The sequence below is a fragment of the Sphaerodactylus townsendi genome, linkage group LG05, assembly GCF_021028975.2.
Source record: "Sphaerodactylus townsendi isolate TG3544 linkage group LG05, MPM_Stown_v2.3, whole genome shotgun sequence".
Lineage (NCBI taxonomy): Eukaryota > Metazoa > Chordata > Lepidosauria > Squamata > Sphaerodactylidae > Sphaerodactylus > Sphaerodactylus townsendi.
The window spans coordinates 1,641,473-1,663,409 of NC_059429.1; the positions used below are offsets into that span (position 1 = coordinate 1,641,473).

The window sequence follows — 21,937 nt, forward strand, 5'->3', positions numbered from 1 at the left end:
TAACACAACACATGGGCGCACACAGATTCAGAACATCCCCCCCCCCCCCCATGGCCAAATATTTATACCCCAAAAGTTGCATGGGAGCTCTTTCCTTCGCTCCTGAAAATGCTGGTTGCTTTCCTCTTGAGCGCTGCTTCCCCTAGATGTCGCTGCATGACTGGTAGCTCTCATCCATCCCTGAGACCGTATCCAAATCCCGCCCTTTCCTCTTAATCAGCTCTTGTATACTTTGTGTGCATGTATTAATTGCTTAAAATATATTTCTTGTTTTCATGTTTTTATTCTGTCATAAAAATCATATTTTGATTCTACAACTGCCTGCTCATTTGAGAGTCTTCACCCAGGACTATTCTGCTATACGAAGGTTACTGGTCCCAGTTACCCCCTCTTGCTCTCTGACTACAGCTCATTCCCCCAAACTAAAGTGGAGACAGCCTACTTAGGATAACACCAATTCCAAAACTCCAGGACTTTTCCAACCAGGAATTGGCAATTTTAATCTCTGTCCAATAATTAAAAAAACCCTACTACCTTCAGCACCGTTTAGCTGCCAAGTAAAACTGAGAATTCAGTGTCTGCTGTAGTACAGCAATCACTGCCAGGGAAAAAGAAGGGAGGGGAGAAGTCTTGTAGAAATTTAGTTAGATTTTAAATCTGTCAAGAGAGAAAGTGGGCAGCTTGGCATTTGTCATGCAAATGAGGATTCCTGCCCTTTCCTGCATTCAAATCCCAGATGCGATCTTTGACTTTGAAGCTGGAGGCAAACCCCACTAGCTGGGGCCTGTGTGTGTAGGTGGCAGCAATTTTGGAGCCTCAAGCAATGGGAAAAGCGAGTCAGGCTCTCTCTCTCTCTCTCAAGCAAAAACTGTAAGCTACCAGGGCATCGCACCCATGGAAAGTGGAAACCAACAACACACTCATGCGGGTGCTGTGTGGTTTCCGGGCTGCATGGCCGTGCTCTAGCAGCATTCTCTCCTAACGTTTCACCTGCATCTGTGGCTGGCATCTTCAGAGGATCTGAAGATGCCAGCCACAGATGAAGGTGAAACATCAGGAGAGAATGCTGCAAGAACACTGGATGTGCAGGAGTTCTGTTTTTGCTTCATCCTCACAGGGGGAAATCTTGCCATTTATTTTCAGGGCCAATAAAAATATGTGTTTATGTAAAAAAATTATGCTGCTTTTCCACCCAATCAAGGTTCTACAAGGCAGCAAACATTAAAAAAAAATAGAATATGGAAACAGTTAAAATTTTTGTTTAAATTACAATAATAAAATTCCATTTGTCAAGTCAAGTGAGCCTTTATTGGCATGTCAGTGTAACCCTCTTAAAATAAGAGGGGATATTATCCTCAATGGAAAAGGAGTTCAAGCCTTTGACAGTGTGATCCCACCTTGGGACCCTTAGCATTAATAAGACTTACAACAACCACTTTAAATCTGTTCTTTGTTTCATAAATAATAATGACAGTACAACAGTGAAACATGTTAAACAAATACAGCAACAATAATCAACATATAATAGTTCTGGCCTGTTGTGCAAAGCAGACTAGGACATAGGTAAGGAAGGGTTCATGGGTGCAAACCCCCCCATTACATGCCCGAAGCTAGGTGTGAAGAGTAATATCCGCGGGTATAAGTCTTGCCATTTACTATAAAGGTTACATTTGTACTCAAGGATACAGCATGTGCACATGAGCTATTTCCGGCAAATTGCACTCACGTTCAATATAGTAGAGGATTGACTCAAGTATTCCTCTGCGTACAGCTTTACGGAGAAGTTCTCCTTTTCATGCTGCCCCCCCCCCTTTGGCAGCCCCGCCCCAGCAGTCCAGCGCTCCTTTCCGCCCGTGCCCTGCTGGGAGGGAAAAGCTCTAGAACCCGGGCGGGGAACGGAACCTCCCCAGCAACTGACTCGCGCCGAATGGCCAACCGACCGCCAGGAGATACCGCTCCGCCGAGTCCTGCGCGCGCTCTGCCGCTGCTGCTGCCGCTGCTGCAGGAAGGGGGAGAGGAGGTCGAGAGAGGTCCGGGGTCCGCCCCCAGGGTGGAAACCCGCCCTCCCGGAGCCGTCCAGTCAGGGAGCCGCAGTTGAATGGTGGGGACCCCCCCGCCCCCGCCCGGGCGTGCCAGGCAAGAGGAGGGCCGCGCCCCCCCCCCCCCCGGCTTCAGGCGTGCTTGGACATCAGGCCCCCCGACACAGGGGCCTCCGACGGGGAGAACCCCCCTCCCCCGGGTTGCCCTAACCTTCCTCTGCGTGGCGACCCTGGGGGTGTCCCTTGGAGGGTCCCCCTCTGCAACCACTCGCCAGAGCCAGCCCTGCTGGGCGCCTGAGATCCGACGAGGTCAGCTTAGCCTCGCCCACCCCCGCCCCCGCGGCAAGCAAGTCCCCTTCTAGCACGACATGACTTTTGCTTGGCTGCAGGGCGGGACAGCTTTGCCCCAGACCTCTGCTGGGTCGGACCAGAGTCCATCTAGTCCAGCCCTCTGCTGCTCGCAGTGGCCCACCAGGTGCCTTGGGGAGCTCACCTGCAAGAGGTGAGCAAGGGCCACCTGCGGCGGCGGCGGCTGCTCCTGAGCACCTGGTCTGCTGAGGCCTTGGCCATCTCAGATTGCAAAGGAGGGTCCAGATTGGGAGCCACAGATCGACTTCTCCTCCAGAAATCTGTCCAAGCCTACTGTCCTCCTCTAGCTGACTGTGGGAGTAGATTGCAAACTGACCCTGCAGAGCTGACTCCTAACGATTCTGTAAAAATATTGTGGGGAAATGATTTGCTTTTCAGACAGTTCCTCAGAAAGGAAGCTGTGCGGGTAGATAATATTGTCAAACAGCTGATTGTACCCAAGAAATTCAGAGAGGAGGTGTTAAACGGCGGCGCATGAAATACCTCTCTCAGGGCATTTGGGAATTAACAAAACACTGGCTAAAATACAGAGGACATTTTACTGGCCAGGCATTAATAAAGCTGTGCAGCAGTATTGTACAAGTTGCAAAGTGTGCCAAAGGGTAGCATTCCCACACGAATGCCTTTGAACCCATTTCCAGTAATCACACAATCCTTTCACGCTGTCGCTATGGATATATTGCGCCCTCTCGATCACACAAGCACAGGGAAACTATTTATTCTGGTCTTGGTAGACCATGCCTCTAGATATCCTGTGCCTTATGCTTTGAGGAGTATTACTGCACAAAATATAGCAAAATGTATGGAATACATCTGTGTGTGGAATACCTGGTACATTAATATCAGACAGTTCACTTCTAAACTTATGGAAAACTTCTGTGAACTGGCTGAAATTACACAAAGTCCCACGGTCTCACACCACCAAAGCGCTAATGGATTGGCCGAACAATATATTTCTTCTCTTTTGCAGTTATTAAGAACCTATTCTGTCAAACACCCCAAGAACTGGGATGTTGCATTACCCCATATTCTGTTCGCATTACGAGATTCTCCCCAAGAATCCTTACAATTCAGAGTGCAAATGAAATCTTATTTGGAAGAAATGTTAGAGGTCCCTTGGATTTGCTCAAGGCGGACTGGGAAGGGATTCTAAACCATGAATTTCCAAAAGGGGTGGCTGAGTATTTTGCTGACCTCAGGAAAACTTTGGAAGTGGTCAGACAAGAACTGAAGCAGGGATCAGCCTGCAACAGGCTCAGCAAAAGCAAAAGATGTATTATGACAGGAAAGCCAGACCAAGAGAATGTTGGGTAACACAAAAAAGTGGGGGTTTTATCCAGGGCGTAGCTAGGGAAAATGTAGCCCAGGATGAAATCTGAGTTTTGCGCCCCCCGCACCCCCCCCTCCGGGTATGGGCAGCTGCCCTCCACCATTACTACCAATGAATGATTTTTTGCACAAGACAATGTCTAGGAAATTCTAGGGAGTAAAGCAGGTAGTAAAAGCTCCAGCCCAATAGCAGTATTTTCCCGTACCACTTACAAAAAAATTATTATTTTACACTAGCAAGTTGAGCCTCAGCAGAAATTGTGTATAATCTGTCACTCTGACTAGGACTTTTACTTTTGGAACTATGATTCACAGGTTCAGTTGTTTAAGTAGTAAAACGTGGTCAGTTGTGATTGATAGATTGATCTTCTTCCTCAGAAGTTACATATTTAACAATAATTTACCCAAGATACATTAGTTTGAATTCACAAGCATTTAGATTAGATGATCCTTTGAACTATGTTATAAAAGCTAGACAAAGCTGGATTTTGGCTTATTGGAACATAAGGACATTTAAAACTTGTCTGCTACTACAATACTCTATTTCCACCCCACAAACTTTCCACGCAAAAGTTATGCAAGCAGGCCTAGTTGTCAGAGTGATACTGAACACACAAAGATGTATGCCCATCAATAACTTACCCAGAGTTTCTAATTGTAACTATGATTTAATTCCAATGGTGAGGAAATATGGTATCCCTGACTGGAATAATAGCAGACACTATGAGTAGCAGCAAGGAGATTCAGAAATAGAAGAGGGGAAATGGCACATTAGGCCTCTTGTAGAGCTCTGATTGTTTATTGCATAGGGCTAAAAATTTCAGTTATTTTCACAGGGGCAGTATTGTACAATGGTTAGAATGTCAGACTAGAACTGGAGAGCTCAGGGTTCAATTCCTCATTGAGACATAAAATCACTAAATCAGGGGTCCCCAAACTACGGCCCGGGGGCCAAATGTGGCCCCCTGAAGGCATTTATCCGGCCCGCCAGGCATGGCGGCGATGGCTCCATTCATGTGCAGTGGGGGCTCGAGGGAGAGGAGGAACCGGCCCCAACGGCTGTTGATTGCAATTACATGATGTCACCCCCAAATCTCCATGAATTTTCTGACCCAGAGTTGGAAACCTTACACGTGGCAACTCCTGCTCCACCCTTCCCTCTCAGCTACTCCATGTGTTGCTCTCAGGCTTTCTGTTCCGCCTCACTCCCATTGGCATCAGCCAGGCTGGTGAATCGCTCGCTGGCTGCTAGGGAGGAAGAACCCAGGAAGATACCTAATCCTGGGTTAGATGGAATGCTTCATTGGGAAAGTTCTGCTTTTTTTTTTACAGGGGAAGGTATTCCACAGCTTCCCCAACAATATTTGGAGCCCACCCTGTACTTGACATACTTTGGTCACTGTTCTAAAAATAGACCATGACAGAAAGGCTTAAAGGTGAAATCAAACATTTTACAATCATTTGTGCATAGGAATTTGTTCATAGTTTTTTTTAGTCCGGCCCTCCAACAGTCTGAGGGACAGTGAACTGGCCCCCTGTTTAAAAAGTTTGGGGACCCCTGCACTAAATGAAATCACTAGTCACTCTCTCTTGGCCAAGCCTTGTGAGGATAAATACGATGGAAATGAGGAGAATAATTAACTGCTTCCTGAACTCTTTGGTAGGATAAACATTTGATCAGATAGAAATTCTGCTGGTAGGTGATACAAATCCTGAAATTGGAAGAAATCCATCTACTTTCTTCTATGTTGCATAGTTTGTCATCTTATTTTGCTCAGTTCTAGTTTTGCTTGATATGCAGAACAGACATTATTTTTGCAGTCCCTCAGATGGGAATTATTTATTTATTAGATTTTTATATCACTTTCCCTGTTACCACAGTCTATGAGCAATTTCCAACATGGATTCACAATAAACATATAAAATGCACTACAAATATAAATACAACGCAAATACAATACAGTCAGCCATGAGGCCTAAAAAATAACCACAGCAAAGAATGGGCTGGTCAAATCAAAAGAGATAATTTGGTCTTCCAATCAATCACAAAGGTGGGGGGGGGGGGCAGATAAACAGTGCTGCTGTCCTCCACAATAGGCCTGTTGAAACAGCTTCATCTTATAGGCCCCATGTAACAGTGATAAGTCCCACAGTGTCCTGGTCATTAGACAAGGGGGGTCCAACTCTGGCGCTTCCACACCCTGGTCTTGATCAAGGAGAACATCTCGTTTGTGAGACCAATTTGAAAACTCTCCAGGACTAAATGTCAAAAATGAGGAGGAAGCCAACCCCCCCCCCCGAACAGCTGGGGCAGGGAGGACAGGTGCCCAGTCACCCCCTCTCCTGCCAAGCGGCGCATCGCCACCCCGCCACCCCTTCTTGGATCAAGACCTGGCTGAGGCTGCCCTCGGCTGCTCTGGGGGTGTTTTGGGCGTGCTCGGTGGCCGGCAGGGCCTTCTGCAGGGATTTTCCTCCTGTAAAAGAGCTGGAGACTTTCTTGCAGGCTCTTTTACAGGAGAAAAATCCCCGCAGAAGGCCCTGCCGGCCACGGAGCACGCCAAACACCCCCAGAGCAGCCGAGGGGAGGAAGAGAGTCATCCGGGCCACCCCCTGCCCTCCCAAACAGCGGGTCACCGCCACCCCTGTCCGCCCGGCCGGCCGGATCCAAGGCCAGGCTGGCTGCCTGCCAGTGCCTGCTGCTTACCTGACCTGTTGTTTGTCTCCAGGCTCCGGCAGGCAGGCAGGCAGGCGCTGGGGGGCTGCTAATGGCTCACGGGAGTGGAAAGGGCTCCCTTTAGGGCAGCCTTTCCGTTGCTCCTCTGCTAGCCATTTGCTAGCCACCAGGTCACATGTGGTGCCTGTTCAATCTGTGGGCCCGCCCCCTCAAACTCCCCGCCCCTCCGGCAGCCTCAGCACGCCCACAAGGAGGCCTGCCCAGCAGCCCAGCCACGCCCAGCAGCCAGCAGCCGCCCCCCCCACGTGACCTGGCAGGAGCCCGCCCGGGTCGGACCGCCCCCCCATGTCCCCCTTGGCGCTACGCCAGTGGCCAGGATGCAACTTCAAAGGCCTAAATTACCTCCTGGCCGAACAGAGTTTTCCTGAGGGGGGGAAACAAAGGCTTGGGAAGTCCATCTTAGGGGTTTGATTAGGAAGCATCTCTCTACCAGGGGCTCCTGGGAGATAGGACAATGAACTTTAAAAGGAACTTATTCTGCTAAGAGAACTGTACTAAGATTTTGTTATTTTCATTTGAAATAAAAACCTTATGAAACTTAGCAGGCTGGAGTGCTGGATGGGAAAAGAATCCACAAACGATTGCCAGATTGCACCCCACAATCTAGGGCAAGAGCATGATAGCGGCCATCACCATCTCCTGTGGCAGCATATTCCAAACACCAATCACACGTTGCGTGAAAAAGTGTTTCCTTTTATTAGTCCTAACTCTTCCCCCCAGCATTTTCAGTGTATGCCCCTTGGTTCTAGTATTGTAAGAAAGAGAGAAAAAATTCTCTCTGTCAACATTTTCTACCCCATGCATAATTTTATAGACTTCAATCCTATCCCCCCTCAGACGTCTCCTCTCCAAACTAAAGAGTCCCAAACGCTGCAGCCTCTCCTCATAAGGAAGGTGCTCCAGTCCCTCAATCTTCCTCGTTGCCCTTCTCTGCACTTTTTCTATCTCTTCGATATCCTTTTTGAGATGTGGCAACCAGACTGAACACAGTTTGCCTTTTTCGCAGCTGCCATGAATTGAGTTGACATTCCCATGGAACGATCAACTAAGATGCCCACATCCCTTTCCTGGTCTGTGACTGATAGCACTGACCCCTGTAGCGTGTATGTGAAGTTTGGATTTTTTGCCCCTCTGTGCATCACTTTACATTTTGCCACATTGAACTGCATTTGACATTTCTCAGCCCACTCACCTAATTTATAAAGGTCCACTTGGAGCTCTTTGCAATCCTTTGCAGTTTGTTTGTTTGTTTGTTTGTTTGTTGGATTTATAGGCTGCCTCACCCCCGAAGGGCTCGAGGCGGCTCACAACACAGCTGTTCTCTAGACAGAAACCAGTACAAATAAAACTTAAACCCGTTAAAACTTAAGCAGCAGTTCCTAAAAGCAGTTCTCACCACCCTACATAATTTGGCATCATCCGCAAACTTACTGCCATGCTACCCACCCCTACTTCCAGGTCATTTGTGAATAGATTAAAGAGCAGTGGTCCCAAAACGTATCCTTGGGGGACACCACTCCCTACATCTCTCCATTGTGAGACCTTCCCATTTACACCCACCCTTTGCTTCCTGTTTCTCAACCACTTTTGAATCTATAGGAGGACTTCCCCTCATATTCCCCTCTTCCCTCTACCCACAGCCAGCCCACCTAGTCTTTCCCCAACTCCCTTGCGCTGCCTGCCCCACTGCAAACAGTGTCAGTCCTGGTTAGTTCTTGGTTGGTCTGGGGTAACTACCGTATATACTCGTGTATAAGTCGACCCGCATATAAGTCAAGGCACCTAATTTTACCACAAAAAACTGGGAAAACTTATTGACTCGCATATAAGTCGAGGGTGGGAAATGCAGCCGCTGCTGGTAAATTTCAAAAATAAAAATAGATACCAATAAAATTACATCAATTGAGGCATCAGTAGGTTAAATGTTTTTGAATATTTATTTCAAAGAAAAACAGTAAACTGGCTCTGTAAGTGGAAAAGAGGGTCAACAAGAACAATATGGTATCAACAATAACTTTAAAAGTACAAAAACCTTAGCTCAACCAGCAACCAAGCTAAAACAAAAGAGTTAAAATCCTTCAAAACTTGACTCCTCATCATCATCTGTATGTCCAAATGTAACCCAACTTAGATTTTAAGAGGGATATTATCAGAAATGGAAAATCTACTATTAGCTTCCATTGTAAACAATGGGGAATGGGGTACCCCCTTTGGGGGTCAATAACTTTGGATCCCCTTACCCAAACTTCACCAAACCTGGCTGGTATCATAAAGAAACTCTCCTGATGAGACCAGCCAGGTTTGGTGAAATTTGATTCAGAGGGTCCAAAGTTATGGACCCTCAAAAGGGTAGCCCCATCTACTAATAGCTCCCATTGAAAACAATGAGGAATGGGTTCAAGGTGCAGGAAAACTTTGGACCCCCTGAACCAAACTTTACCAAACTTGGCTGGTATAATCAGGAGTGTCTTTTGAGGGTACCCTGAAATTTTGGTGCAGCTAGCATAAAAACTGCGCCCCCTGCTGGCCGGCAAAGTAAAAACACACAAAAAAATTTAATGACCCGCATATAAGTCGAGGGGAGCTTTTTCAGCATTAAAAATGTGCTGAAAAATTCGACTTATACATGAGTATATACGGTATGTGGAGGCAGGAGATGACAAGCGGCCTCTGTCAGTCTGTTGCCATGACAGCCCCATGGGGAATCAGCATAAGTCAACTGCAATTGGATGCCACTTTTTAACATCAGAGGCAGATTCTGCCCCAAACGTTGGCGACTGGAGCTGTTGCTGTTGAATCTGGATTCATAACAACAGGTGCTTGAAAGGCAGTAGCGTGCTGGGATTTGGTTTATGTAGAAGGGCAGCCTGAGAGAGGGAAGGAAAAGAAATTGTGGTTGGGCTGTGTGGCGAAACATATTTGTGTCTCTGGAATTTCTAAATCCTCCCAATCTATGGTACCTGGTTGGAGAAGGGGAGGAAGCAAAAGAAAAAAAGGGGGGAGGAGCCATTTCTCCACAGGCTGCAAGAGAACAGGTTATGTGCGCACTTTGAAATGTGTCTCTCTTGCCTTCCAATGGTCAGGATGCCCAGGAGTCCAACAGCAGAGCAAAGCGAACAGAAAGTGAGTTGGAACTTCAGTTCTGGGTTACTGCTGAGATCCTCCACAGCTGTGGGCGAAAATTTTTCATGTTCATCGGCAAAGAGGTCTCTGCTAGCAGACTTGGGGGTGGGGGTGGAGAGTTTCAGATTTTGTTTTAACAGGGTTCATTTAGCATTTCATTTCATAGTTCATGTAGCCTTAAATGTTTTCCAAGGCTTGAAAACCGGGCCGCGGGGTTCCCTGTGCATTCCCACATTGTCCAGCTCTGTCGGCAGGCTTAAGGCAAAACTTTCAGTTACTTGAAAAGCTAGGTTCCAAAAATCTTCATTCCTTTTCTGACACCTGCCCCACATAAGACTATTTCCCTGTACAGGTCGTGCCTCTGCGTAGGAGAACTATGCTCCTCTAAAGTGCAGCAAATACCTGTATGCCTATGTTTTAAATTTTGTGTACACATTTACACATAATGCCAATAAAGGCTTTGGATTGGATTGGAATTTTGTGTACACATGGGCACCGATTCAGCAATTTCATATTAGGGTTTGTGTGGCTGCACAGAAGTGAATATCATAGACTCAGATAGAGTTGGAAGAGACCCCAAAGGCCATTGTCCAACCCCCAGCCATGCAAGAACACACAATCAAAGCACTCCCGACATATGTTCATCCAGCCTCTGTTTGAAAACCTTCAAAGAAGGAGACTCCACCACTCCCTGAGGCAGTGAATTCCACTGTCGAACAGCCCTGATGGTCAGGAAGTCCTTCCTAATGTTTAGGTGGAATCTCTTTTCCTGCACCTTGAACCCATGACTCCGTGTCCTACTTCCTGAGGCCGCAGAAAACAAGCTTGCTCCCTCTTCAATGTGGCGTCCTGTCAGGATGCCTGCGTTCAGCTTTGGGGGCCTGCTTAGCTTGCCAGTGTTTTCTGGGACTGGGGGGACGGGATTGTTCTCAGCCTGCAGGGCCAGGTGCTGGCCAAGGCTAAGCTCTTGCCTGAGTCTGCATTCTTTCATCCGTTCCACGTACTCTCTGCTTTTACTCATGGGGGTTGGGCAATGTGCATTCATATTATCAATCTGGGCCAGTGGTTGGATCCAAAAATTTTAGTAACAGGTTCCCATGGTGGTGGGATTCAAACAGTGGCGTAGCGCCAATGGGGCTGGGCGGGGCACGACGGGGGCATGGCCGGGCATTCCGGGGGCGGGGCATTAATAATTTCTCTGTTACTGTAAAAAACTCTTATTGTAAAAAAAAGTTCCTGATTTCCAGCTGGTATCTTTCTGTCCATAATTTAAACTCATTATAGGAGGTCCTATCGTCTACTGCCAACAGAAAACTACTTCTCCTCTAGTTGACTGCCTGTCAAATACTTAATACTTTCAAATATTTAATTTTGTTTCTAGAAATCAAAAGAAGGATACTTTCCTTAAACAAGGAACTTTGCCATATTTCTAAAACATGTTTTTAAAACAGCCCAATAGGGAGTATTATCCCGTTTTCTACCTTTGCTAACCAGCCACATAGGAAACAACAGGACTTTATGATTTTTGGACCTAATGGAATTTCTAATGGAAAAGCAGACCCAATTAGTAACCCCCTCTCGGCACACACAAATAGTTAGTAACCCACTCTCGGGAACTGGTGAGAACCTGCTGGATCCCACCTCTGATCTGGGCCCGCCCAAAGTTAATTCTGGCTTTGCAACCCCTCTTGCAAGCTGCCCCGTGGATGAATGAGCCTCTGTTTTACCCACGGCATTGGTTTCCATTTCTTGGGAACTGACACATCCCTTCAGATACTTAAACACGGCTATCATGTCCCCCTTTGCTTCTCCAGACTAAACCTCCCCGGCTCCCTCAGCCTCTCTTCGTAGGGCAGTGATGGCAAACCTTTTTGAGACCGAGTGCCCAAACTGCAACCCCAAACCCACTTATTTGTCTCAAAGGGCCAACACGGCAATTTAACCTGAACACTGAGGTTTTAGTTTAGAAAAAAACGGTTGGCTCCAAGGTGCGCATTACTTGGGAGTAAGCTTGGTGGTAGTCAGCGGCTTTGCTTTGAAGCAATCGTGCAACGCTTCGAATGGATGAATCATGACCCTAGGAGGGTTTAGCAGCAAGCCTCATTGTCAGCCACCGAGCTTACTCCCAGGTAAAGGATTGTGCTTTAGTTCTTCCCATGAAAATCAGTGGGGTTTAACAGAACAGGGTTACCTACATGTCGTGCCCAGCAGCCCAGGCCAGCCTAGATGTGTTTGTGGGGGGCGATTTTTGCCTCCCCTCCAACATGACGAACTCTGTGCACGCGTGCCCACAGAAAGGGCTCTGAGTGCCACCTCTGGCACCTGTGCCATGGGTTCGCCATCACTGTCGTAGGGCATGGACTCCAGACCCTTTACCATTTCACCTTTTATCCATGTAGGGAACTCCATTTAGTGTCAGGCAGATGCTAATCTGTCCTTTAACTCGGCCGTCCTCCCCTGATGTGCTTCTTTTGCATGAAGGGCAGTTGGCCTGCTTTCTGGGTTCCTTGCCTTAACTGCCTTTGGTCTGGACAGGCTCTGGAATGGACTGGATGGAGCGACCCAGAATGGAGCGGCCTCCAGGAGGTGGAGGAAGCCGTGCACTTCAATTCCGAGCGGGAGTCCGGCTCATCGTACTGGGAGTCATCTTACAGTGGTAGGAGGCCTTGAAAGGCCTTTTCTCAAGGGGGCTTTAAAAAAAAAAAAAAAATAAAAGCGTTGTTTAGAGGCTAAGTTTTAAAGAAACCCTCCCAGTCATCAAGGGAGGGCAAGAAGTTGAGAGGGGCAGGTGGGTGCAAGGACTCCAAAGAGACCCGGCTTGTACTGCTCCTTGGGAAAGCCCTCTCTCTTTTGTTATTATATCGAAATATTACAATCTCAGTATGAGCATTTAGAGAAGCAGGAAGAAGCTGGCGACATGGAAGGGGGAAGGTATGGGCAGCAGTGTGAGGGAGTGGGAGGGTGAAGCGTGGTAGGCTGGCCATGGCGGAAGGAAACACGTCCAGGACAAAGCTGTGGTCACTGCCAGATTTGCCCGCTTTGGCGGCAAAGCTAATTAAAAGTTGCACTAGAAGTAGTTGTACAAGAAATGTTGCTGTGACAAAGATTTGCTCTCACGCCACACCAGACACCTTTTGCATAATCTGTCTGTGTGGTTTGTTTCCTTCCTTCCTTCCTTCCTTCCTTCCTTCCTTCCTTCCTTCCTTCCTTCCTTCCTTCCTTCCTTCCTTCCTTCCTTCCTTCCTTCCTTCCTTCCTTCCTTCCTTCCTTCCTTCCTTCCTTCCTTCCTTCCTTCCTTCCTTCCTTCCTTCCTTCCTTCCTTCCTTCCTTCCTTCCTTCCTTCCTTCCGCCTGCCTGCCTGCCTGCCTGCCTGCCCTCTCTTGTTATTTTGCCAGAGCCTGAATCAGTCAACAGGACTCCCGCTGAGGAGGAGGAGGAGGAAGAAGAGAAGGAGGAAGAGGAGGAGAAAGAGGAGGAGGAGGAGGAAGAAGAGAAGGAGGAGGAGGAGGAAGAAAGCAGGAAGGAGGAGGAAGGAGGAGGAGGAGGAGGAGGAGGAAGACTGGAGGGGACTCTTCACGAGATTCAATTTTAGCAGTCATCCTTTTATGGTTCATAGGATGGGGGACACCTGGCTTGACAACTGTACATGTGAAAGGGGTCTGGGAATCTTAGTAGACTACAAAATGAACATTCTTGTGCCCATTCTGGGACAATCCTTGTGGATTGGCAGCTGCCACAACAGGAAAACTTTCCCTATTGTCAGGGTCAGTCCCTATTGTCTGCGACCTATTCCTCTGTTGACCCTGTTTTTACCATTTGAAGATCCCTGTTTAAATGTTTGCTACTGTGACTTATCATAGAGGTGGAAGAGGCCACAAGAGCCATCCAGTCCGACCTTCTGCCATGCAGGAAGACATGCAACCAAACCAAACCACCCTTGACTGATGGCCATCCAGCCTCTGTTTAAAAACCTGCCAAGAAAGAGATTCCACCACTCTCCGAGGCAGCGTATTCCACTGTTGAACAGCCCTTTCCATCGGGAAATTCTTCCTAATGTTTAGTTGGAATCCCTTTTTCTTGATAAATGCATAATTCATTTAGAGTATCCTTCCATTCCCAGGGCTCTTCCAAAGTGTTCTGGAGAAGGTGGGTGGTGGTCATCTTTATTTCTCGCATCCTTGTCTCACAGAGTTTAATGTGTGCAAACCTGAGGGTTCATTTTTGTATGCTGGAGAGACTTGTTTGCAGCATCAAGTGGGATGTATTGTTAGGGCCATCTCTCCCCAATCCCAACTTCACTATCCCTTTTAACATGTAAACAACCAGCCCCACCCATGGCACAGTCAGCCTCTGTCTTGCCAGGGGGGAACTGCTATGGCGTTGGATGGGATGCAAGTGGGGACCCGGTGCTGACAAATGAGAGGAGTTTGGGAGCTGAGCCAGAGCCCGTCTTGGGCGAGGGGAGGGAAGGGTGGAACCCAGCAGGCTTCATGTGGAGGGGAGCTGGAACAAATCCGTTCAGCTCTACTACCGGGAGTCCACCAGTTCTGCAACCACTATACCACACCATCTCCAAAAAAGACTAGGCTAAGCGACATTGCAGAAATATTGACGCCAGCAGAAAACTAGTATCTCAAGGAGAAATATTATATTCTCTTGGTCTTTTCTGCTGGGCCACCTTTGTTTCCACGGAACTTCTGGAAGGACACCGTCCATTTCTACCTTCTCTTTTGGATCAGGAGCCAGCTGGGACCGCCTTTCACTTTGCAGGGAACTTGACAGTGTGTGCTGCTGTTGTGGGAATGGCTCAGCCATGGGGAGAGGGAAGGAAAAAGCGGTGGATCCACAGGACAAAATGGTTGAGCCGTCTTTTTTTTTTTTAAATCCAGCCTCCAAGGAAATTGGGAGTGGCTACAAGACCCCTCTTCCCAAGAGATAAAGAGCAGTGAGGAGATCTGAGACTTGGCTGGCTATTTTTTTTTTCCAAAGGGGCAGGTGCTAAGAGGTTCCCTTTCCTCCTGGTATCTGTTCAGCTGCAGCCCTCCCACTTCTTGCCTAACTCTCCCCAGACTTTGCAAGCTGCAGAGGCCACAGCTGAGAGCGTAAGAGGGAGCGTCTCCCCTGCCCTCTCCAAGGGGCTTTGCAGGGGGCCAGCCCCAGAGGAGGCAGTGCAAATAGACCACTCCCCTCAAAAAATGCTGCCCTTCCCCACCCCTTTCTCCACGTTAATTCTTCTCTTACTCCTTCAATTCCAGAGGCAGAGCCTTTCTATGTATTGCTGTCCCTGGGGAACGGCTCAATGCCATGGAGTTGAGGGAAGGGAAAAGGGGTAAGATCTGCAGCTGTCAAACGCTTTGGAGCTTCATCTTTTTCTTTTTTTGCACTTACATCCCCCTTCCTGATAAGGCGTGAGCAGTGAGGGAAATCTTACAAGACCCGGCTGTTGTTGTTTTTTTTTTTTAGGCGGCAGGTGTTAGGGGTTTGCTTTCCTCGGCAAATCCATTCTATAGCTGCAAGCAGCCCTCCGAATTCCTTCCAACTTTTCCCCAGACTTGTACAGCGAAGCAGCCTCGGGAGGCCGAGGGGAAGCATCTCCCTGCCCTCCAAGGAGCTTGCAGATGCTGCCCAGAAGAGTGCGGGAAGCGGCTGACGTTCCTCTCTACAATGCTACTTCCTCCTTTCCTCCCGGCGCCTCTTCCCTTTGCTCTTTCCAGCTGCCTCCTTTTACTAGCCTGGGATGGGCAGCAGCAGCGAGGCGAGTCCCTTGCTGGTGTGAGAGAGAATTGAGAGAGAGCCTGCCCCGTATTTCGGAGCCAGAAATTGTTCTTCATTTCGCCTTGCACAATTGCTCAGGCTACAGCACATAAAACATCTCCCCAAGTGCATATTTGAAATTTGTCCCGTGCCTGAGTGCAGAGCCTGACTAAGTGCGATAATTTCTGCCAGTTGGGTTGAAGTTCCCGGAGGCAGAGGTGCTGCGTTTTGAACCTCCATTTCTGTCACTACTGTATACCTTGTTAGCCAGCTACCACCTTCAAAAAGACAAGGGTGCTGTCTCCACGGGCATATTAATACATTTTTCTACTGTAGAGAGGTTACCCGTGTACTCCAGGTTGAGAATCCCTGCACTGTGTAAAATAACCTACCAGTCTCTTGTTGATCCTCAAAACTCTGACTGGTGGACCTTAGTAGAGCAAAACATATTAATGTTGGGATTTACACGGGAGTTGCTAGTGAAATTTCGTGCTCCTTAAAGCAAAAATTAATTGATCAAGAATTCTAGTACCTCAGCAGGGCAGCAAATAACTCCTATGCTCCCTTTTTTTAAAGGAAGCCGCTTTAACATAGCTAAGGAGGCCTGTTATGCTCCCAGAGAAGCCTTTATTATTTTTCTTATTAAGTCTAAGTTTCCTTATAGCTAGTATGGGTTTAGTTCCTTGTATAGTGTTCTGAGGGAGGGAATTTTAGTTAGACACTGTCCCTTTAAGAAATTTCCCTAGAGGCAGTCTTCTTTTTATTACCCAGCAATACCCGTTTAGCTCAGTCAGTCAAAGGTGCCAAGGGAGTTGGAAGGCTGCAATACCTGTTATGTCTATGGTGTATAGTCTATATGGTGTATAGACCAGTGGTTCTCAACCTTCCTAATGCTGCGACTCTTTAATACAGTTCCTCATGTTGTGGTGACCCTAAGGTGACCAGATGGTCACCTTTGTGATCCGGGACGGGGAGGCGGCCGCGCGCACACAGGCTTCTGGGGATTGCCGTTTGCCGCCCTGTGCCTGCTGACAGAGCGGCAAACGGCAAGCCCCAGAAGGCCATGCGCTCCTGCGGTCGGGCACACGGCAGGTCGGGCGGTCGGGCGCCACTCGCGTTTCCCCAAGGCAGTGCAGGTGCCTCCCCAAGAAAACCAGGACAATTTAGTATAGAACCCGCTGACGCTTAGGACAAATTAATCCAAAGGTCCACGGTCCTGCCAAAAGCCCAGGGGCCCTATGAGGTGCAACCTACTAGGTGACTTCCCAAGCCGAACATTTATCCTATTTGCCAGATGGAGAACACCCTGATGCAGAGAGTCTTAGAAGCGCACTTCGTGGCAGAAGGGTTGTTCAACCCCCCAAAGGGGTCGCTAATTCCCAGGTTGAGAAACCACTGGGTATAGACTCTAGAGAGTTACAAAAGTTAAAGGTGTTAACAGAGAAATTAGGAATCCAGATAAAGGACACTGAATTCCCAAGAGGAAGCACAGACAAAGTGGACTTTCTTGGAAGAAGTCAAGAAAGAATAAAAGTCTCAAACTTCAAGTTTTCCGGTCAAGCAAGTACCTTATCTTAGTCAGACGCTGGGAGGAATTAGGATCTCGATTCTTCTAAGCAATAAACTTTTTTTTAAAATTGTTACACCTTGCTTGTGAGTCTCCCACTCTGTTCTGGCCAAGTACAGGGCACCAAAGATTGTTTTACTTGGGGAACAGAATAAGGCCAAATACCCGAGTCAATTAATTAATCTTATGCAACCAGCAAAGAGCTCTCTCCTTGGCAGGTTGCAGTGTGCTTCCCTACCAGAACAGAAGCTGTGATTGCAGCGTGAAGTGAACTGAATCTGTAATTCATAAGCTTCTGTGGATCATATTTAATGAATATATATTAAGGCTTTAGCTTCTGTAACTTTTGCTTCTTAAGGAATCCATAAGTGATAAGTGGGACAGTCGCTTCTGCAGACCTGTAGTAAAAGATACAATTAATTTAAGACAACACATCACTTCTACCCTGCCCATTTTACAAGACAATCAGGTCGAACTTGTTGGCCCCTCTACTTGTTAAATTCAGACCAACAAGAATTTTATTATCTATTAAACGATAATTCTTGTGCTATCTCTGAAATGGTGGTTCAGTATGTCATTGAACTGCGACCATGATTGTATTATGGTGTGATCACCATTAATTTGTTTATTATATGCCAATAAAAGGTTTTTGACTTGATTTCTGTAAAATAGCCAAGTTTGGCTCCCCTTTGGCCCATCATCAACACAATGTTTGCACACTGAAAGTTAAGCCCGCTGTTTTGTGTCCCTGGCCTGAAAGATGGTCCTAACCCCAATCTGGCACCGTGTTCCATCAAGGGAGACCCAGGCCCAGTGGGGTTCATGGCCGTTCCCTGGGCCTGGAAGTCAGAGCTGTTCCTCCTGGTTTCCATCATTGGCCTCCTGCCCTCTCCCCGCTCCCTTCCTCTTCCGTTTATACCTGAGAGGTTATTTATTTGCTACTGTTGGGTTTTGAACATTGGACCACATTCTGGTTTTATTTTATTTATTACAAAATGTCGGAAGCTGCCCTGAGCGCCCAAGGGGAAGGTCCTCCGGCCCAGACCGGCAGCAGAGGAGACTAAATAAATAAATAGATTCCAGATGGTCCTAATTCAAGTGCCTTTTTCTATTGGCAGAACTACTGGTATATGAATAAAAAGAAAATTTCTATCTTAAATAGGCCCAATTAAAGATGAACATATGGGTGCTGTGTGGTTTCCGGGCTGTCTGGCCGTGATGAGGTAACATGCTCTCGATGACGCCAGCATTTAGCCTGCATCTGTGGCTGGCATCTTGAGGAGGATCATAGAGAGATGCCTCTGAGAGAAGATCCTCTGAAGATGCATTCAGCCACAGATGCAGGCGTAAACGCATCAGAGAGAATAAAGCTGCTAGAATGACGGCCAGACAGCCTGAAAACCACACAGCACCAACCAGTGATTCCGCCAGTGGAAAGCCTTCGCATTAATACAAAGATGAACAGGGTCTGGATGGTTACTTTAGACGCTTGCGGTCAGCTGGGGGGCCAAGCAAGGAGATTTTTGTCAGGCATTAAAAAAGTAGAATAGTGGTCCTGGTCCAGTTTTTGTTTTCTTTTACTTTCTCTCCCCTCTGAAGGATCATGTCCCTGATTAAACCACGGGGGGAGCGGTTTTCAGTAAGCACCTTCGCCCTCGGCTTGCTCAGGACTTATCTCACCAAGGAGCCGCTGAGAAATCATTACTGCACCATTAATAACTAATTAAATGTTGTAATTGCTAAGCTTATGTGGCAGTTTGTGCTTCCCCCAGGTGCTCCCTCTACTCGCGAGTAAGGCATTGCCTACATTCACATAAGCCTCGCCTGGAAGTCTCTTACTGGGCTTAGGATTCCAGGGGGCATATTTGTGCATCATATTGTGTACATTAAGTTCTTGGTTATAAATGAATGATGGGAAGCAGGTGACTTAAAAAACAACTTCAGAGCATGAACAGAGTTTTTATTGGAGGGCATGTGTAGGAGGCCTCTCATGCCGAGGCGTTTCTGCGCATGCTCTTAGTCGCCCCCTCAGAGCAACGTCAAGGGCCTCCCCGTCCCCTCACGCCTCCCTCAGGTCCCCGCCCCCTTCTTAGCGTCACGCGCCGCCGCCCAATCGCAGCCCGCCTCCTCTTTCCTCCCCGCGCGGCTATTGGGAGGAGCGCGAGGGACTACGCCGCTGACCAATCAGCAGTGGAACGGGTGGGAGGCGGGGCGAACCCGTGCGCCAATCGCCTGCCACCATCGTGCCCCCCGCGGGCCTTCCCTCTGCCCGGCGGCCGCCTATCCGCCGTTGCCTGGCGAAGCCTGAGGCCTGGCCGGGGCCTGCTCGCCTCTCGCCGCCGCCGCCGCCGCCGCCCCCGCAGAGATGCCGCACGGCTTCAAAGCCGGAGACCTCGTCTTCGCCAAGATGAAGGGATACCCGCACTGGCCGGCCCGGGTGGGTGAGGGGGGCCCCTTGGGTGGCCCCCGGCGGCCAGGCTCTGCATAGGAGGGGCTGGTGGGGAAGATGGGTGCAAGGAATGGGCTCTCCCCTGCAGCCCCCTCCCTCAATCTTGCAGTTATTGCCCACGCATTTTGCAGTGGGGGAGAGTGGGGTGTTGCACCCTGAGATTTTGCACGCGGTGGGTCCTGCAGGCTTTGCAATGGGGGGGGGGTGTCCCTTTGCACCCAGCCCCCCTGCGGTCACTGCTGCAAAATAACCAGTGCCCACGTATTTTGCAATGGGGGAGAGTGGGGTGTTGCACCCTGAGATTTTGCACGCGGTGGGTCCTGCAAGCTTTGCAATGATTGGGTGGGAGGTCCCCTTGCACTTAGCCCCCAGGTCATTGCAATGTGATATTTTGGAGACCTTGCACGTGCATTGGAGATTATTCGTGTGGGGTCGGTTCGTTTTTTCCTTTTTGCCTCCTTATGTTTTCATTGGGTTGGACCAATATGTTTGAGGAGAGCGATTCTACAAGATGTTAAAGGATGCTGCATTTGGTATATCCCACCTGCACCTTTTAATTGCTCTTGAGCTTCTGTGGGGGTTGCTCATAAATGTGTGTATTTACCTTGAATGGGGGGGGGGGGGGGAGATCTTTTGCATCTACCCAAAGAATGCAAGGTTGAGTGGTTTGTACTACTGAGATTTGCATGGGGTTTGGCTACATTGTACTTGAACTGGGTGCTGTTGGGAACTTTGTCGGGGAGATTATCTAATCCTGAGTTGATGCTGTTAGGGGAACCCAGAATTGATAATATCACACCTTACAGCAAAAGTATCATTTTTGTTTTTCGTTGTTGGAATTGCTGACCGTACATATCTTTCAGGCATTTTCGAGGGACTGGTTTCTTGCTTGTCCCCTATTGAAAATGTTATGCTAGTGGCAGTATTGGAGGAGTACTGCCCAAAGGTTATTAAATAGAGATGCTTTTTCTCTACCCTGGGGTTTTGAATGTTGTGGGCTGTATATATATATATATGCCCCATCACATGGTGTAATACCTTCCTCCTTGCCCTGGAAGCTTGTGGCGGGATGCTTTCGATGAAGAAGAGAAGAAGTTTGGATTTTTACACCCCTTTTCTCTCTGTAAGGAGACTCCAAGGCTGACTTACACAAGCTCCTTTCCCTTCTCCCCATAACAGACACCTGGTGAGGCAGGTGGGGCTGAGAGAGTTTGGAGAGAACTGTGACTAGCCCAAGTTCACCCAGCAGGAATGTAGGAGTGCAGAAACACATCTGGTTCACCAGATGAGCCTCAGCCACTCAGGGAGCAGGAGTGGGGAATCAAACCCGGTTCTCCGGATTAGAATCCACCTGCTCTTGACCACACCATGCTGGCTCTCCTTTACCTTCTATACCTAGGGTCTTGCACTGTAGGGTCCCATACCCTTGTAACTGCACAGTTTTTTCAGCACCCCTTTGATTTTGTGGTGTGGGGATGTTTCCAGTTTTTGTTTGGAGGGTGTTGAGCCTCCACTGCCCAAGCCACGGTGGAAGTCTTTGCTTTGCTGATCTGTCAGAACATCAGCAGTGGAAGAAAAGTGGTGTGTGTTAAGATTTGTGTTAAGATTTTAATTTTTTTTCAATCTGTCAAAAAGGCTTCTTCTTTACCACACTTAAATTGCATACTCTTGTATGTGTGTGAAGTGCCATCAAGTCTCTTGTAACTTATGTCAAGCCTGTGAATTAATCTCCTCCAAAATATCATATCATTAACAGCCCCTTCGGTCTTGCAAACTGAGGGTCATGACTTCCTTTGCCGAGTCCATCGCTCTCATGTTGGGTCTTCCTTCTGCCTTCTGTTTTTCCTACCATTATTGTCTTTTCAGCGGTTCCTGCCTTCTCGTAATGTGCCCAAAGTCCACTATTCTCAGTTCAGTAATTTTTGCTTCTTGGGAAAGTTCAGGCTTTGGTTTGGATCTATGGAACCCGTAGAGTCATTTGTTTTCATTTGCCTCCAGGTGACCTTGGCCCTAGAGCTTTCTGGTTATGCCTTTGTTTCTCTCCAACATCCCACACATTTGCCGTTGCCTCTAGAGGTGGTGGTGGATTGGAGTGCCTTGTTGATCCAGGAGCCATACTATCAGAGACTCCCTAGTGCAACCCAGGTGGCTGACTCTGGGTGCCCCCCTTCAAAGTTGTACCCCATCCCCAAACTCCACAGGGGGTTTGGGGATGGGGTACAACTTTGAGGGGGGGCACCCAGAGTCAGCCACCTGGGTTGCACTAGGGGGCTCCTGATGGATGGGAGCACAGTTGAGCGCCCGCCAGCAGTGGATTTCCGGGCAGGGCGGCCCCATTTGATGTTGGCCTCAACTCGCTCGGGTCCAGCTTTAAATTGCAGGCTCAGCTGCTCCCCTGCCCAAACCCCACAAGGAGTCCAGGGGTGGCCCTGCAGTGCAGCCCTCCCCATGGGCCTGGGAAGGGGCACCCAGGCCTCTAGCCCCTTCGTGCCCCCTCGCTATGTCACTGCATGCCATATTGGCCATGAATGAATGACCGTCTGAGAACTAAAGCTTGAATAAACTGTGTTATA

General features: G+C 48.3%; 1 protein-coding gene and 1 long non-coding RNA gene across 2 annotated transcripts in view; one reads left to right on the plus strand and one right to left on the minus strand.

The window, feature by feature from the left end:
* Window positions 1-1,304: 1,304 nt before the first annotated feature.
* On the minus strand, window positions 1,305-2,353 carry LOC125433799. The gene is made up of 2 exons (XR_007244670.1): window positions 2,251-2,353; window positions 1,305-1,999 (listed from the first exon to the last, which is right to left on the minus strand). It is a non-coding gene; the product is annotated as an uncharacterized LOC125433799 (long non-coding RNA).
* A 16,826-nt stretch (window positions 2,354-19,179) lies between these two features.
* The window catches only part of HDGFL2 (HDGF like 2), a 40,933-nt gene continuing 38,175 nt past the window's right edge, over window positions 19,180-21,937 (plus strand). Inside the window, exon 1 of the mRNA XM_048497139.1 lies at window positions 19,180-19,352. Coding sequence (XP_048353096.1) covers window positions 19,281-19,352 — 72 coding nt within the window. The 5' untranslated portion in view covers window positions 19,180-19,280. The remainder of the gene's footprint in view (window positions 19,353-21,937) is intronic.